General features: G+C 42.0%; 1 protein-coding gene across 1 annotated transcript in view; it reads left to right on the forward strand.

Annotated features, from left to right (window-relative positions):
* DPP4 (dipeptidyl peptidase 4) overlaps positions 1–13,408 on the forward strand; it is a 106,625-nt gene extending 93,217 nt beyond the window's left edge. The window contains exons 24-26 of the mRNA XM_061608639.1: positions 10,252–10,324; positions 10,569–10,642; positions 13,183–13,408. Coding sequence (XP_061464623.1) covers positions 10,252–10,324; positions 10,569–10,642; positions 13,183–13,281 — 246 coding nt within the window. The 3' untranslated portion in view covers positions 13,282–13,408. The remainder of the gene's footprint in view (positions 1–10,251; positions 10,325–10,568; positions 10,643–13,182) is intronic.
* Positions 13,409–16,699: the final 3,291 nt, after the last annotated feature.

The raw sequence follows: 16,699 nt of genomic DNA on the forward strand, positions 1-16,699 counted from the left end.
AATGTGTTACTCAGAGGATTAAATTGGAGAGCTTGCAAGCTAGGAGGAGGGAGGGGGTAGATATACTGATTAGACTGTTACAGTGCACTTTGTTCAATTTATGTTATAAGAGTCAAGAAGGGAAAAAATGACTCTTCTTGGCATAAGAAATTAAGTGGGGTGGATTTCTTTTCTCTCCATGCCCCCCCCCCCCAGCTTGCTTATCTTGGAACAACGATTCCCAATACTTCTACCTCCCTCTCCAATTAAAACAGGTGATCTTTCTCAAGATTATATCAGGAGACTAGAAACAAAGCCCTATGAGGAGAGACTGAAAGAACTGGACATGTTTAGCCTGGAGAAGAGAAGAATGAGGGGAGATACGATATCTCTCTTCAAGTACCTGAAAAGTTGTCACATAGAGGAGGGCCAAGATCTCTTCTCAATCATCCCAGAGACACGGAATAATAGGCTCAAGTTGCAGGAAGCCAGATTTCGACTGGACATCAGGAAAAACTTCCTAACTGTTAGAGCCATATGACAATGGAATCAATTACCTAGAGAGGTAGTGGGCTCTCAAGAGGCAACTGGACAGCCATCTGTCGGGAATGCTTTGATTTGGATTCCTGCATTGAGCAGGGGGTTGGACTTGATGGCCTTATAGGCCCCTTCCAACTCTACGCCTCTATGATTATATCCCTCTTCTATTCAAGAGTGAGACAGGGATGGTGGAGAAATTTGATTCAGTTCATATCTAATTCATACTTTCTGAAACAATGTGTGAACTGAAGCATAGCCATCCTTCAAACTTTACACTTCTCTGAATTTTGCAATGCAGGTCTCCAGCCAAGTAGTGAGTCTAGAAGTGCATATACTAGGGTAAAAGGCATATATATTAGTGAACTTACAAAAATGCATTATATTAGGGGAAATTGCTTTGAAAAATGTGTGTATTAGGCACAATTGCATATAAAAATGTGTATATGAGGATAAATTAACACTAATATGCTGATGAATTTTCATCAGAACTTAAAATATTGCAAACCAATGTGGAAAACTGAACTTAGAAAAATGAGAAACAAAATTGACAGATTTTCCCATCCCTAGTCAAGCACCAACATTTCTCCTTTTTAAAAAATAATCAATGAAAAGTCCAGTCATCAAGATAAATCTTAATTGTTGAATAGTAGCACTTTAGTTGATGCAGCTAAGGTGCAGCTAACCAGCATCTAAGCTAGACAGGCAAGAAATAGCCATCTGGGATTATTTTACCTCGCCTCCTCTATTACTCGTGGCTTTCCAGAAGATCCATAGGATTGAGTGAAAGTGGGCATGGGGCACGTAGCAGTTCAGCAATGTAAGGGTACCAGGGATGGAAATAGGAGCTTGTTCTTGCATAGCAGGGTGAGTGCTGAACTCAGGAGTGAGGGATCTTAACCCCCAGTTTTATGTGATCTCGTTGCAAACTGCCAGGGCACAGGCCTGGGCAGCAAAGCAAACTTTTGATCCCTTTTTTAAAAGCTGAAATCCTGTGATGAAGGCAACACCTGTTTGCTTGGAACCTAAATGAACTGAGGAAGTCTGCTGCAGAATGATAGTCCAGTCCAATACATTGGCTAGTCTTTTATTTTCACATGTTAAAAAAAAAAACCCCACGTATTCATAAAAAATTCAAGCCACAATGTTAATGTAAAACCTGTACAAGTGTTCACAAGTTTTGTAAACAGGCATTCGTGAATTTGGAAGAGAAAAATACTGGATCTGAGTGGTAAGTTGATTGGGCTTTGTTGTTGTTGTTGTTCCTTTCACTGCCAACCCTGCCCCCTGGCTTTTTCCTGGCCTTTCTCCTGGCCTTCTCTTCTGATTATCAGACTACACCAAACAAGTTGTAACTTGAAGCTGGAGTTGGCGAGTCAGTATTAGCACCAGCAGACAATACGTTTGGGCAATCTTGTGTGTGTGTGTGCGCCCTCCCTTGTGTGTTCTCTCCACTTCTGGAGCCAGTTCTGAGTAAATGCGCACAGGGTTGAACTAAACTAGTACAGTTTTGATAGGTCCTTTACTGACAGGATTATAATGGTATAGTCCTTCTAATCTAATAGAGGCAGAAGTCCTTTCTGTGATGGTGTCATTTGCCCTCTCAGAAATTGGGGGAAACAGTCTCTATATTCTTGTTAAAAAGGTTCTCTGCTTATATGAATATGTGGTGCTGTGTATTTTAAGGAGATTAATACCATACACCACAGATGGGAACCAGTAGCCTGGGAGCTGCATGTGGCCCCACCCTCATTTTATGCTCTACCCAACACCACCTGAAGCTGCTCCCTTCTTCCATCTTGAGCTCCCGCCTTCCTATTCATTTCCTCATTTTTCATGGCTTTTTAACATGCCCCCCTCTTTTTGTGTAATTTCAGAATGGTTGGAAGGGGCAGCGTTTTATTTAGGAAAAAGAATTTGATGTTTTAAAACAACTGTTTTTTTCCTAGTTTAGGGAAGTTTTCCCCAGCGGTCTAAGAACAAATGGATAGGGCAGTATCTAGTTCCAAATTAGTTAATCCAGGAACACTTTTGTCTCTGTCTCTGCCCAACATTTGCTCTGGCTCCACCCGCCAAAAGCATGCAGCCTCTAAAAAAAAGGTGTCTGCCCGGACTCTATGCATTTCACAGTATCAAGCACTAACCCAGTTCTAAAATGCAGTGTGCAAGGATGTTGCATATTAAATCAATCCACCTGATGATGTCACCACAGGGCAAGCATGCCACTGTCTGACCATGCCAAGTGGGGGAATATCACATTGTCACTGGTTCTTTATCTAGGGTATAGGAAGATACCTGGAGCCCTCCATATGTTTTTCAGACTACAACTACCATAAGCCCTGACTAAAGGCCAAGTTGGCTGGAGCTGACTGGAGTTGTCAAAAACACCTGGAGGGTACCAAGTTAGGAAAGGACATAAGAAGAGCCCCGCTGGACCAGACCATAGGTTCAGCTACTCCAGCAAAGAGCTGACCAAATGCCCATGAGAAGCCAGAAAGCAGACCTTGAGCGCAACAGTACTCTCCCCACTTTTGATTCCCAGCAACTGGTCTTCAGTGGCATGCTACCTCTGACAGTGACAGTAGTACATAGCCTAGAAGGCTGCTGTAGGGCCTGGTTCACACATGCATGTGCATCACTTGATTAGCATACACTTCATGCCTGGCAGCTGAGAATGTGAACTTCCATTGGAAATCATTTGTGTTTTGAGATGATGTAGGGTGTTATGACAGTTCTGTCTCTGGTGTGATCATCTGAGATGGCCTCTTTGTATGTGCAAGTCATCACTTGATGTGGCAGTTGTCAGATGACAAACATGTGTGAACCAGCCCTAGATGACAGCCTTTTTGTAGGATGAAAGTATGCATGCTGTTATGTTTCACAGAATGCTTATTCTCTTTAAAGCTCAAAAAACTGCAGACTTTTGCTAAGACAACAGTTGTTAACAGGGCTGATATTTTGTACGTATACACAGGCTCGGGCATGCCTAAGGAGGTTAATTCTAAATTGCAGCCCTCTTCCTCAGCATAGCAAACAGCTTTGTAAAAGGAAAACAACGAGAAAAGTCAGTTGCAGTACAGTGTAGGAGGCAAGGAATATCAGTAAAACTTTGTGTACAACCTTAGGAAGGCCAAGAGAATGCCCAAAAGAAACAGGACTGAACAGGGAGGGGAGGAGATGGTGATGCACATAGTAATTGTCATGGGCTGCCAGGAGAGCATGCACCAGGAGGGACTGTTAAACTTGTGAAAGAGGTTGTTTTGCAGCTCTCTCTGAATTTGATATGCTGTTGGCAAGTATTTGAAGCAGTCATAGATTTGGCAATCTTCTGCTAGCAGATTTGAAATGTTCAGTCCTCAAGAACTGCTGCATCATTAGGTTATGCAAAACAGGGTACAATTTTGTAAATATGCCATCTTGTACTGATATGACATTTGTTCTATTATCCAAGAAATATGCCGAAGGGAGAGAGACCTTCAGATTCCAGCCAAATGTTAACTTGTTTGTTGAGTGCTGATAAAATGTTGACTGCTGTGTGATCTTTTCACAAAGCCAGTTCCCCTTGCAGTGGCCTTGTAGCTGAACCATAGCAAAGGGCAGCTGAGAATTTCTGCAGTTGGGCTCATGAAACAAGATTTTCCACTGCAAAATATCCCACAAGTCTATTTCGCTGCATCCTTTATAACTCTTGGTTGGAAATGTAGAGCTCAGTTCCTCCTTTGTAAGGGTGTACTGTAATGTAGCTAATCCCATGAATAAACTCTATGTTAAACTCATCAAGTTTTGTTTAATGACTAACATCTGGACGTGGTGACTGCACTTTTGGCTGGTTCTAAATTCTTGGGAGCTACTTATATGCAAGTTTGTTGACAGACAAGAAGTGAGAAAAATTATGTCGGCGACTGCTTGCATGTAGTTGTTGTGATTTAGGCTCTGATGCCACACATAGTGTTTTCAAGGCCAGCCCTACTGTTAGACAAAATAAGACAACTGCCTCATGTCGCAGATGTGGAGGACACTGTCTCAACACCCGTGTTTATGTAAGGTTATACTGCCAGTCCAGTTGGATTCTATCCATGGAATGGGAAGGTGTCATCTTGGCTTTGGCCTCAGGCAGCAAAATGTCTTGGATTGGCCCCTAATGTTTTGCGTTAGATTGGCATTCTGTAAAGTCTTCTTCCAGATTTGTTCTGAATATGGCCATAAGGCTGCTTCAAATTTCTATATAAATAAAAATGTAAGCCCTGAATCCATCAAGCTGCAGTTCACAGCTCAATAGACAGGTGGCACTGTGAACTATATTGCAGCAGAGGAGGCAGCAGTGGGGAGCAGCTCAGGCAAGCCATGGAGGAACATTCCTGACAGGCCAGGTTAAAAGGGGATGGGGGAAAGCAGGGTGGCCCTTAGCCATCTCTAAAGGGGAGGGGGAAGTGGGAGGGGTTAGCCAGCTCTAAACCCCAGACACAAACTCTTTAGACCAGCAGTTGGGATCCTTTTTTGCTCCCACACAATGGGCCAGCATTGACAGGTGTCATTCATGTGACATTCCAGTTATGTCATGTTATTGGCATTGGGTTGCCCCACCCACCTGTTAAAGGTGGCCCACAGGTAGGGAGGAAAAGGTTCCCCACCCCTGGTTTTAATGAATTTGTCTGGTGGAGGGATTGGCAAGGTCTAAGGGTACAGGCCTTGGTGAGGGGTTGGAGGGGTTGGCAAGCAGGGACAGAGCTCCTAGTTCAATTATACAGCCAGAAGAGTTGCTGTATACTATAGCCAGCATGGATTTTTCACATTCCGCAATGTTAAATTGGAAATACCCCATTCCATTCTCATTTCAAAACAAAACCTTACAAAACTTATAGTACTGAACTCAGAAACGCTTGCTTAACAACCCTCTAAATTTTCATGGTGATACACAAAACAGAGAGAATTGAGAGTTCAAAGTGTAAAAACAGAGGGAAAAAAGCCAGATCCTGTTGGACTTTCTTCTGTCAGAGTTCTCAGAATTTGTTGAAATTGATTAAATATCAGCCATGTTCATAGAATACCTGTAATCCTATTACTGACCTTGCCCCATACTCTGACCTTCATCTTGTGCTGTTTAAATGTTTAAAAAGTGCCTAGCTGATCTTTAATTATTTTAAGAAATTTAACATTGAAGTGAACGATAAGCCCAGGAATGCTCAGTAAGAACCAACCGCAAGTGTTTTAAAAGCCAGGCTCACAGCTGCTTGTCTTGGCTAATCGGGGCCACACCCATACTAGACCCTGATTCCACTTCAGACAGTCATGGCTTCCCCCAAAGAATCCTGGGAAGTGTACTTTGTGAAGGGTGCCGAGAGGAGACTCCTATTCCCTGACAGAGCTCCAGTGGCCAGAGTGGTTTAACAGTCACTCTGACTGAAGCTCTGTGAGGGGAAAAGGGTGTTTTCTAGCAACTGTCAGCACCCATCACTAACTACACTTCCCAGGATTCTTTGGGAGAAGCCATGAATGTCTAAAGTGAAATAAAGGTCTGGTGTAGAAGTGGCCAGTGACAGCTTTGGTTTAAATTTGGGTAGGAGACTATGTGTGCGTGCTGTAGAATAAAAAGGTGGGGGAAATGTTGAAAAACAATGATACTGTTCACAGTGTTTTCCTTTTGGAAAGGAAATGGACTTCCCCTCTGCCCAGTGTCCACCCAATTTCTACCCCTCCCTTCCACTTTCTGCCCTCCTCCTCCCCTCCCTCCCTCTTCCCCCCTACCTGCCCCTCCCAAGGTCAGGTTCACCTATCCTAAGCATGATTGCACAGGAGTAAATACAATTGACTCAAAAAGCATGCAAATGATGAAACCTGCCCTCCCCCTCTTCTCTTCTATCCCCTCCCTCTTGCCTCTTCCCCCCTCCATTTCCAAACCCCTCTTTTCCCATTCTCATAAGAACATAAAAAGAGCCTGCTGGATCAGGCCAGTAGCCCATCTAGTCCAGCATCCTGTTCTCACAGTGGCCAACCAGGTGCCTGGGGGAAGCCCGCAAGCAGGACCCGAGTGCAAGAACACTCTCCCTTCCTGAGGCTTCCGGCAACTGGTTTTCAGAAGCATGCTGCCTCTGACTAGGGTGGCAGAGCATAGCCATCATGGCTAATAGCCATTGATAGCCCTGCCCTCCATGAATTTGTCTAATCTTTTTTTAAAGCCATCCAAGCTGGTGGCCATTACTGCGTCTTGTGGGAGCAAATTCCATAGTTTAACTATGCGCTGAGTAAAGAAGTACTTCCTTTTGTCTGTCTTGAATCTTCCAACATTCAGCTTCTTTGAATGTCCACGAGTTCTCGTATTGTGAGAGAGGGAGAAAAACTTTTCTCTATCCACTTTCTCAATGCCATCCCCTCCCCTCATCCTTCCCTCTCCTCTCCCCTCCCCCCCTTGTCCCCCATGGTCAGTTTTACCTATCTTAACCATGATTGCATGGGAGTAAATCCCATTGAACTCAATAAACATGCCAATGGTCAGACCTGCCTTTTTCCTCCTTCCCCTTTCTTCTCTCTTCTTCCTCCCCACCCCCTTACTTCCTCCTCCCCCCATGCCCACTCAAGCTCTCCCTCCTTCCCTCTTCTCTTCCCCCCCCCATGGTCAGTTTTACCTATCCTAAGCATGATTGCATGGGAGTAAATCCTGCTGAATGCATTAAGCATGTAAATTATCAAACCTACCAAGTTCCTCCTCCCCTCCCCCTTTTGCCTGCTCCCCTCCCTCCTCCTCTGCTCTGCCCTTCCTCCTCCTCCCCTCCCTATCCCCTGTGGTCAGTTTCATCTATCCTAAGCATGATTGCAGGGGAGTAAATCCCATTGAACTCAATAAGCATGCAAATGATCAATCCATTGTCAACAAACTTGCACAGGATCGCATTTCTTACCTCCCGGAATAAAAGCAGAGAAAATCATTAATAGGCAAAAAAAAAAAACCACCCTTGTGGTTTAAGAACGTACTTATAGCCAACAGATATTTCTATTAAACTTTAAAAAGCAGGGAAATTGGGCAGCTGTAGTGAATGCACCAGGGAGCAGGAGACCTGACTTCCTCTCTTGAGGTATTGTACTGCCTTACAAATTTGTCAAAATGCAAACACCATTTGGGTTGGTCTTTCACAGTCCAATCCACTTCCTGTGTAGCTTGGAAGAATTTGGTAACATGTGCCTCTGAGCATATGGTGAGTGGTGGCAACACCTGCAATCAGCCCAAATAATAGAAACAAGGCTTGGGCTGTGCTGATCTTGTTTTAGCAGGGAGGAAGCAACAGTATGAAAACAGTTGATGTAGTTCAGAAAGTCACTTTAAATATATTTGATTTACTTTGCAATTTTATTGCAGTTTCCTATAGTAAATTATTCTTTTGCTTCTGTTTCTGTGAATATGTGAAGTAGAGCAACACTTTGCAACACTAAAAGCTCCAAAAATAATTGTGGAATAATGGCACTGACTGTTCTGCCTAATAGTTTCCAGTGGACATGAGGGTTGTCTCAGTTTGGACAAGATGAAACAGCGGGAGGTGAAATATATTCTAGCAGAATTCTAGATGTGCTCTGCTTTTAATTGACCATGCCCACTTTTCCTTAAGTGGAGTGGTTTAATTATAGCAAGCTGAAAACCTGCATCTTGGGCAGGCCAATTCAGCTAGAGTCATTGCTTAAGTAGCCACATATTGTAATCAGTCTAATTTTACATCAAACTGCAGTTTCAGATTCAACTGTTAATGCACCCAAAATAGAACACAACTTCCAGTTTGAAACACAAAAGGCTGTCTTCACCATCATATGACATTGACCACTTTGAAATTAATAAAAATTTGACACAGATTTCTAGGATGAATAATGAGAGAAATATAATTTTCTAGGTTAGATTCTCTGTAGAAACAGGAAGGAAGCAAAGTCAGAACAACACCAACAAACATACAAAAAGATAATTCTCCATCTTTGGAGATGGGAGGTGTTGCCATCACTCACCATATGCTCCGATGCACGTTACCAAATTCTTCAAAGCTACACAGGAAGTGGATTGGACTGTGAAAGACCAACCCAAATTGTGTTTGCATTTTTACACATTTGTAAGGCAGTCCAATATCTTAGAGAGGAGGTCGGGTCTCCTGCTTCCCTGGTGCATTCACTACAGCTGCCCAATTTCCTTGCTTTTTAAAGTTTGATAGAAATATCTGTTGGCTATAGGTACATTCTTAAACCACAAGGGTATTTTGCCTATTAGTGAATATATTTTCATTTATCCACATTTCTTGAGAATGTCCAAGATCATTAGTAGTACCTATACAGGGGCCTTTAATGCCCATAAGGGGAGAGATGCATGAGGATGGGTAGCTGCATTCCTGTCGTGCTTGTAAAATAATCCAATATCTACAGCGATATCCAGGTACATTTCCACACTGCATTGTTTCATGCAATAAGTTGGTATCTATTTCCATGTTTTGCAAGGTATCCTCGGGTAACACTGGTATGAACTGTGGTGCTGTTAACTGAATCATTTGGTTATCCAAATGTGTGTTAGTAATTCAGCCATTCAGATGAATGAAGCTATACCTTTGCTAGGTTTCATCCCACACCCCTACATAAAATAGACATGACACATGATTAATTGCATGCCAGTTAGACCAGTATGATGTAGTAGCAAGGAAACAGTGGCAAAGTTTATTTCTGCTCAGTTACTGAACTCTGTGACTGGCCCAACAGTCATTCTGCTGAGGTTGTCCTGAGAGTAAAGTGAGGTACAGGAATACTGATTTTACTTCAGACATATTTCTGCATGGCACTTTCATTGATGGTTCCCATTGGTGAAACTATGTCTCAGTAAATATCAGACAGCTGCCAACTGTGTTGTTTTCAATGCCTGTTCCCAGAGGGGTAATCCCAGGCATTTCGATTGTAAAATTTCTTAAATTTCATTATTGTGTTTATTGTTGTCTTTAAGGATTTCCCCGCTTTTTTGTACGTTGCTGATTGCTTGAAAGCTGTAGCTAGTGCAGAGTGTTGCATCCATAAGAACATAAGAAAAGCCTGCTGGATCAGGGCAATGGCCCATCTAGTCCAGCATCCTGTTCTCACAGTGGCCAACCAGGTGCCTATGGCTTCAGGCAGTGATGGGTTATCAGAAGCACATGGCAGCAGTGCTTCTGTATCTATGCTGCACCTCCTTCTTCTGAGCTGAGTTCAACTTATGAACTCAATTCAAGGTGCTTGCTATAAAGTTAGCATGTCAGTAAGAAAGATGATAACCTAGGCTTCCCCTTACATACCAACAGTGTTTGTGCAGGGAGGTTTTTATGGGTGGGTGGGTTGGTGGGCGGCACAGGGAGGTGTATTTATACATAAATCCCGTTCATTTTTATATGAGTGAGAGCCAGTGTGGTGCAGTGGTTAAGGTGCTGGACTACGACCTAGGAGACCAGGGTTTGAATCCCCACACAGCCATGAAGCTCACTGGGTGACCTTGGGCCAGTCACTGCCTCTCAGCCTCAGAGGGAGGCAATGGTAAACCCCCTCTGAATACCGCTTACCGCGAAAACCCTATTCACAGGGTCGCCATAAGTCGGGATCGACTTGAACGCAGTCCATTTCCATTTTCAGCATTCAAATAACACATGACTTTGTGTGTTTTCTTAATTAAGAAACAACTTACTATATTAATATTTCACTCAAAGGCAGACAATTAGAATGTATGGTTGATTTCCTCTTATATTTATGTTTTAGAATTCCACAGTTATGGCAAGAGCTCAAAAGTTCAAAGAAGTTGAGTATCTCCTCATCCATGGAACAGCGGATGGTGAGCTGCTCTTTATTGGACATCATCATATATCCCACACGGTTGTAGTTCTGCTACTGACAAAACAGAAGCACAATGGGGCAAAATAATACAACCCTGAGGACAATTCTGTTCATTTCTGTATCTTTGTTATCTAATAAGCTGGAGAGTTGTGGTCCAGCTCTGGTAGCTGGTTTTCCCCACATCACTGCTTTCCAGGTGATAATTCTGAATTTATTAATGGTATCTTCTCTGTGCTTCCCAGATAACGTTCACTTTCAGCAATCAGCCCAGATTTCAAAAGCTCTGGTTGATGCAGAGGTGGATTTCCAAGCGATGGTATGTGATAGTGTTCATAACAAGTTCCCTAGGGGTAATATTTGTCTTCTAAACTGTGGGGCAGACAAGAGTATTTACAAAGTTTTGTGTGTACTAGTCACCCATATCAAACAGGAATAAATTGGGGTGGCCATCTTTTCCCCACAATGCACTATTTTCTCCCAAGAATGCTGTTGATGTAGCATTGTTCCCAAAGAGCAGTCTGTCCAAAAATACTAAGAAATGACATTGGGAGGCAACCCTTTTTTGTTTTTTTAAAAAGGAGAAATCCTCTGTCACCATGTTTTTATGTAAAGTCCAAAATTTCTTTTGAATTGTCCCTCCCACATCACCAATATACAGCACCTTGCAAAAGTAATCAGACCCCTACCAATGCTCTCATGTTACTGAATTACAAATGGTACATTGTAATTTTGTTCTGTGTGATATTTTATTTTGAAACACTGAAACTCAGAATCAATTATTGTAAGATGACAGTGATTTTATGCTGGGAAATGTTTGTAAGAAATATAAAAAACTGAAATGTTGCTTGCATAAGTATTCAACCTCTGTGCTGCAGAAGCTCCCAGTTTACACAGATGAAAGAAAGTGCCCTATCGAGGACACAATTACCTTAACGTTGGCTTCTACCTGTGAACCATTAAAGTTGCTGTCACATTGTCAGGATAAAACCCCCACTGTTGAAGGATCATTGGTCAGGCTGTGGATCTGAAGGAAAATGAAGGCCAAAGAGCATTCTGAGAGATAAATGCATAGATTAGAAGGAGACTTGTGAGAGAAGCCACAGAGAGGCCCCCAATCACTTTGAAGGAGCTATGGAGTTCAGTGGCTGGGAGTGGACTCATGGTGCACCAGTCAACCATATCAAAAGCTCTGCATAACACTGGCCTGTACGGGATGGTAGCAAGAAAGAAGCCATTACTCAAAAAGTACCATCTGAAAGCACATCTGGAGTTTGCCAGAAAGCATGAGAGTGTCCCAGCTGCAATGTGGGAAAAGTTTTTGTGGTCAGATGAGACCAAGATAGAGCTTTTTGGCCAACACTCAAAGCACTATGTGTGGCACAAACCTAACACTGCCCATGCCTCAAGACACACCATCCCTACAGTAAAGTAGGGTGGTGGCAACATCATGCTGTGGGGATGCTTCTCATCAGGTGGGACTGGGCATCTTGTTAAAATGGAAAGAAGAATGGATGGAGCAAAATACAGGGAAATACTGTAAGAGAACTTACTTCAGTACACTAAAAAAACTGAAGGTTGGGAGGAAATTCAGTTTTCAGCAGGACAGTGATCCTACACAAGCAACATTGGAGTGGCTCAAGAACAAAAAGGTGAATGTCCTACAGTGGCCCAGTCAGTCCTGATTTCAATCCCATTGAGAATCTGAGGCACACTTTGAAAACTGCAGTCCACAAGCGCATCCAATCAACCTGAACAACCTGGAGTGAATGGGCCAAAAACCCTCTGACACTGTGCAAAGCTGGTACATACCAAATGTCATAAAGCTGTTACTGTACTGAAAGGTAGCTCTACCAAATGTTAGGGGGTTGAATACTTACGCAAGGAACATGTTTCAGTTTTTTATGCTTCTTACAAACATTTCCCAACATAAAACCAATGTCACCTTACAATAATTGATGTTGAGTTTCAGTGTTTCAAAATAAATTATACAGAACGAAATCACAATGTACCATTTGTAATTCAGTAATATGAGAGCATTGGTCAGGGGTCTGATTACTTTTGCAAGGCACTGTATTTAGCAGGGAATGAGTTTTTACTCTGGTGCTGGGGCTTAGGTCAATGCCCTAAATTCCAAGGGGTTATTCAGGTGCCTAACTGAGATAGGTATAACTTTTGCTTCTGTCAAAACTGAATAGAACCAACCCCTCCAATATGCAAGGGCAGGGAGAGGGGAAGGAAAGAGATAGCTGTGTGTTCTTAGGCTGCAGATCCTATATCCAGTTACCTGGAAGCAAGCCCTATTTAACTCCTCTTTCTGAGAAGTGCTTGTGCTACCTTTTTTAGTCTTCCAGGTTCCCAAGATGACAACTGGCACATCTACTCATAACAAATTTAAATTAATTGTCCTTCAAAATGTTATGCTAGAATAGTTCTGTTAAAGCCAAGATTTGCAGCAAAACAATTCAGTCCACATCCCTCAGGAGTAGATGATAAGGCATTCCATAATTTTAATAATGGGCACAATTTCATAAGCAAGTTAATTCAGACAGGCTGGATTTAAGCAAGTTTAGTTCAGAGACACAAGGCATTTGACCAGTTATAAAATATCAAGTAATTTCAGTTAACTGGTTATTTTCATTGTAACCTTAACAGTAATTTCCCCGTGGTTTCAATATCATAAAAGCATCCTTTCTGTTTATTCATCTCAAATTGGTGGCATATTTTATATTGTCATATACTTTCAATATATATTTTCTGCTCTGATCATAAAGTGTAGGGCAATTTGACAATAATTATACTAATCTCTTACAATGTCACGTAAGTTATATTTGATACCTTATCTTTTTCTCTCTGCAGTGGTATACAGATAAAGATCATGGAATTGGAGGCCAGGCCCATAGCCATATTTACACCCATATGAGCCATTTTATCAAACAGTGTTTTGCACTGTCATAAGACCAGGAAGACACATTGCCTCTCATACTGGTTGGCTTGTGAAGTTCTGAAAAAACAAGAGCACTTTCCTAATTCATTGTCTCATCTTTCATTGAACTGAGACAATAAAATTTTATTTCACTGGACACTTGAAGGGAAAAAAAGTATTTTCGTTCTTTTTGTAATTCCTTTATACAAAACTCCCCCGAGCGTGAACCAAAGATCTGCAGGTCTCTTGTCACATATACAAGAGCTGCCCCATTCTCTTCTCTGTATAGAAGTATCTTGAGTCTCGATCAAACAGTGAGTGGAGCAACAGTTTTCCTTGCACAAAGTTTTACATACGAAGCTCTGGACATGCAGTGGGGCGTAGGCATGTGTGCAAGAGCCACTGGATTGTCGGAGTCTCATTTGTTTTAAAGTGACTTTTGAAACAAAGTTTAAATTGGGTCTATATTTTCTTTTGTTACAAGCTAGGTGGAAAAAATGCTTGAATTTCTGCTTGATATTCATGCACAGTAACTTTAGCATTAAATGACCATTTCAGCAGATTATTATTCAGATTTTATAGGGAAGATACTGAAAGTGAGAATACTTGTCTAAACCTGAGCTGCAGCCCTCTGTGTAAACAAACATTTTGTTGATTGTAGCCAAAATAGGCAATAGTTATCTAAGTAAGGACAGAACCAAGATGTAATGTGATTTTTTAAAAAAGGTTAATAACAGATGCTGGAGAATTGTGGTACTTGAGAAAGGGTTTTTAAAATCCTTTTATGCAGGTTTCCCAATACTTCCCCATAAAGTTGCTATTAACTATTTTTAAAAAATCAGGGAGGCAATTCTGATATTATATATCTGCAAGTAGATAAAATAGGCTCCGTTGTGTCAGGAATTTCAAGATTGAAATCAGAAATTTCAAGACAGAAGTATTGGATGGGAACCTAAAATAAAATTAATCTCTTAAGACAAACATCAGGATTACATGGAAAAATTCTAGAATAGCTCTAAAACAAATTCTGGAAATAGCAGTACATGATGCTACTACTGAAAGGAAGGGTAGGATACAAATTTAATAATAACATTTTATGTAAACCACTTAATTAAGCAAACGAACCCTTGGAGATTGTGCCATAGTAAGTAGTATATACAGCACCTTGCAAAAGTAATCAGACCCCTGACCAATGCGCTCTCATATGACTGAATTACAAATGGTACATTGTAATTTCGTTCTGTATGATATTTTATTTTGAAACACTGAAACTCAAAATCAGTTATTGTAAGGTGACATTGGTTTTATGTTGGGATATGTTTGTTTTATGTTGGGAAATGTTTGTAAGAAACATAACTGAAACATGTTGCTTGCATGAGTATTCAACCCCTGTGCTGTGGAAGTTCCCAGTTTACACAGAGGAAAGAAATTGCCCTGTCGAGGACACAGTTATCTTACCATTGGCCTCCACCTGTGAATCATTAAAGTTGCTGTCACATTGTCAGGATAAAAAACCCACTGTTGAAGGATCATTGGTCAGGCTGTGGATCTGAAGGAAAATGAAGGCCAAAGAGCATTCTACAGAAGTGAGAGATAATGTAATGCAAATGCATAGATTGGGAAAAGGGTACAAAATAATATCCAAGTGTTTGGATATCCCAGTGAGCACAGTTGGATCAATAATCAGGAAGTGGATGCTGCATCACACCACCCAGGCACTGCCAAGAAAAGGCCGCCCCTCAAAACTCAGCGCTCGAACAAGGAGACTTATGAGGAAAGCCACAGAGAAGCCAACCGTCACTTTGAAGGAGCTACAGCCTTCAGTGGCTGGGAGTGGACTCATGGTGCACCAGTCAACCATATCAAAAGCTCTGCATAACACTGGCCTGTACGGGATGGTAGCAAGAAAGAAGCCATTACTCAAAAAGTACCATCTGAAAGCACATCTGGAGTTTGCCAGAAAGCATGAGAGTGTCCCAGCTGCAATGTGGGAAAAGTTTTTGTGGTCAGATGAGACCAAGATAGAGCTTTTTGGCTAACACTCAAAGCACTATGTGTGGCACAAACCTAACACTGCCCATGCCTCAAGACACACCATCCCTACAGTGAAGTAGGGTGGTGGCAACATCATGCTGTGGGGATGCTTCTCATCAGCAGGGACTGGGCATCTTGTTAAAATGGAAAGAAGAATGGATGGAGCAAAATACAGGGAAATACTGTAAGAGAACTTACTTCAGTACACTAAAAAAACTGAAGGTTGGGAGGAAATTCAGTTTTCAGTAGGACAGTGATCCCACACAAGCAATATTGGAGTGGCTCAAGAACAAAAAGGTGAATGTCCTACAGTGGCCCAGTCAGTCCTGATTTCAATCCCATTGAGAATCTGAGGCACACTTTGAAAACTGCAGTCCACAAGCGCATCCAATCAACCTGAACAACCTGGAGTGAATGGGCCAAAAACCCTCTGACACTGCGCAAAGCTGGTACATACCAAATGTCATAAAGCTGTTACTGTACTGAAAGGTAGCTCTACCAAATGTTAGGGGGTTGAATACTTACGCAAGGAACATGTTTCAGTTTTTTATGCTTCTTAGAAATATTTCCCAACATAAAACCAATGTCACCTTTCAATAATTGATGTTTCAGTGTTTCAAAATAAAATATCATACAGAACAAAATTACAATGTACAGTAGGGCCCCGCTTTTCGGCGTTCCGCTAATAGGGCACCAGCAGGGCGATGAGCTGGAAGGGGGGAATGGAGCTCCCCGTGCTCCAGCTGATCTCACCTGAGAAGGGGAAGATCAGCTGTAGAGCGCTACAGCTGATCTCTTCTGGTGTGATCAGACTCCCACGCTTAAGCTGATCGTGCCGGAGGAGGGGAAGATCAGCTGTAGCACACTATAGCTGATCTTCTCCTCCAGCGGGATCAGCAGGTTAGGTTCCAGACCTGCACACTACAGCTGATCTGGTTTTTGGCGGGGGTCAGGAACCTAACCTGCCATATGAGTGGGGCCCTATTGTACCCATTTGTAATTCAGTAATATGAGAGCATTGGTTAGGGGTCTGATTACTTTTGCAAGGCACTGTATATATTGTATAATTTTTTAAAAAAGCTACCATTTGGTAACAACCCTCTAAAAATGAATGGGTACTAGCTTGGTCACACTGTTCCACTCCTGTATTAAGATCTGTTCAGCTCATCCGTTTCTTGCACATCTAGTTTCCAGTGAATTAAGGCAGATCCTGACTTTTGGTGGTAGCAGAACACTTGAAGAATGAGGAACAGGTGCTTATTTAAAAAACAGACTGTTGGCTCCTATCAAAACATTGTTTTATGTACCATTAACCACACCCCTGCAACAAAAATGTGAATGGTCACACCTATGTGCCTTAGGACTTTTAATTTAATAATGGAAGTGATTTTACTAAGAACAGAATATATTTCTAGA

Source organism: Rhineura floridana, chromosome 2 (genome assembly GCF_030035675.1).
Source record: "Rhineura floridana isolate rRhiFlo1 chromosome 2, rRhiFlo1.hap2, whole genome shotgun sequence".
NCBI classification, from domain to species: Eukaryota; Metazoa; Chordata; class Lepidosauria; order Squamata; family Rhineuridae; genus Rhineura; species Rhineura floridana.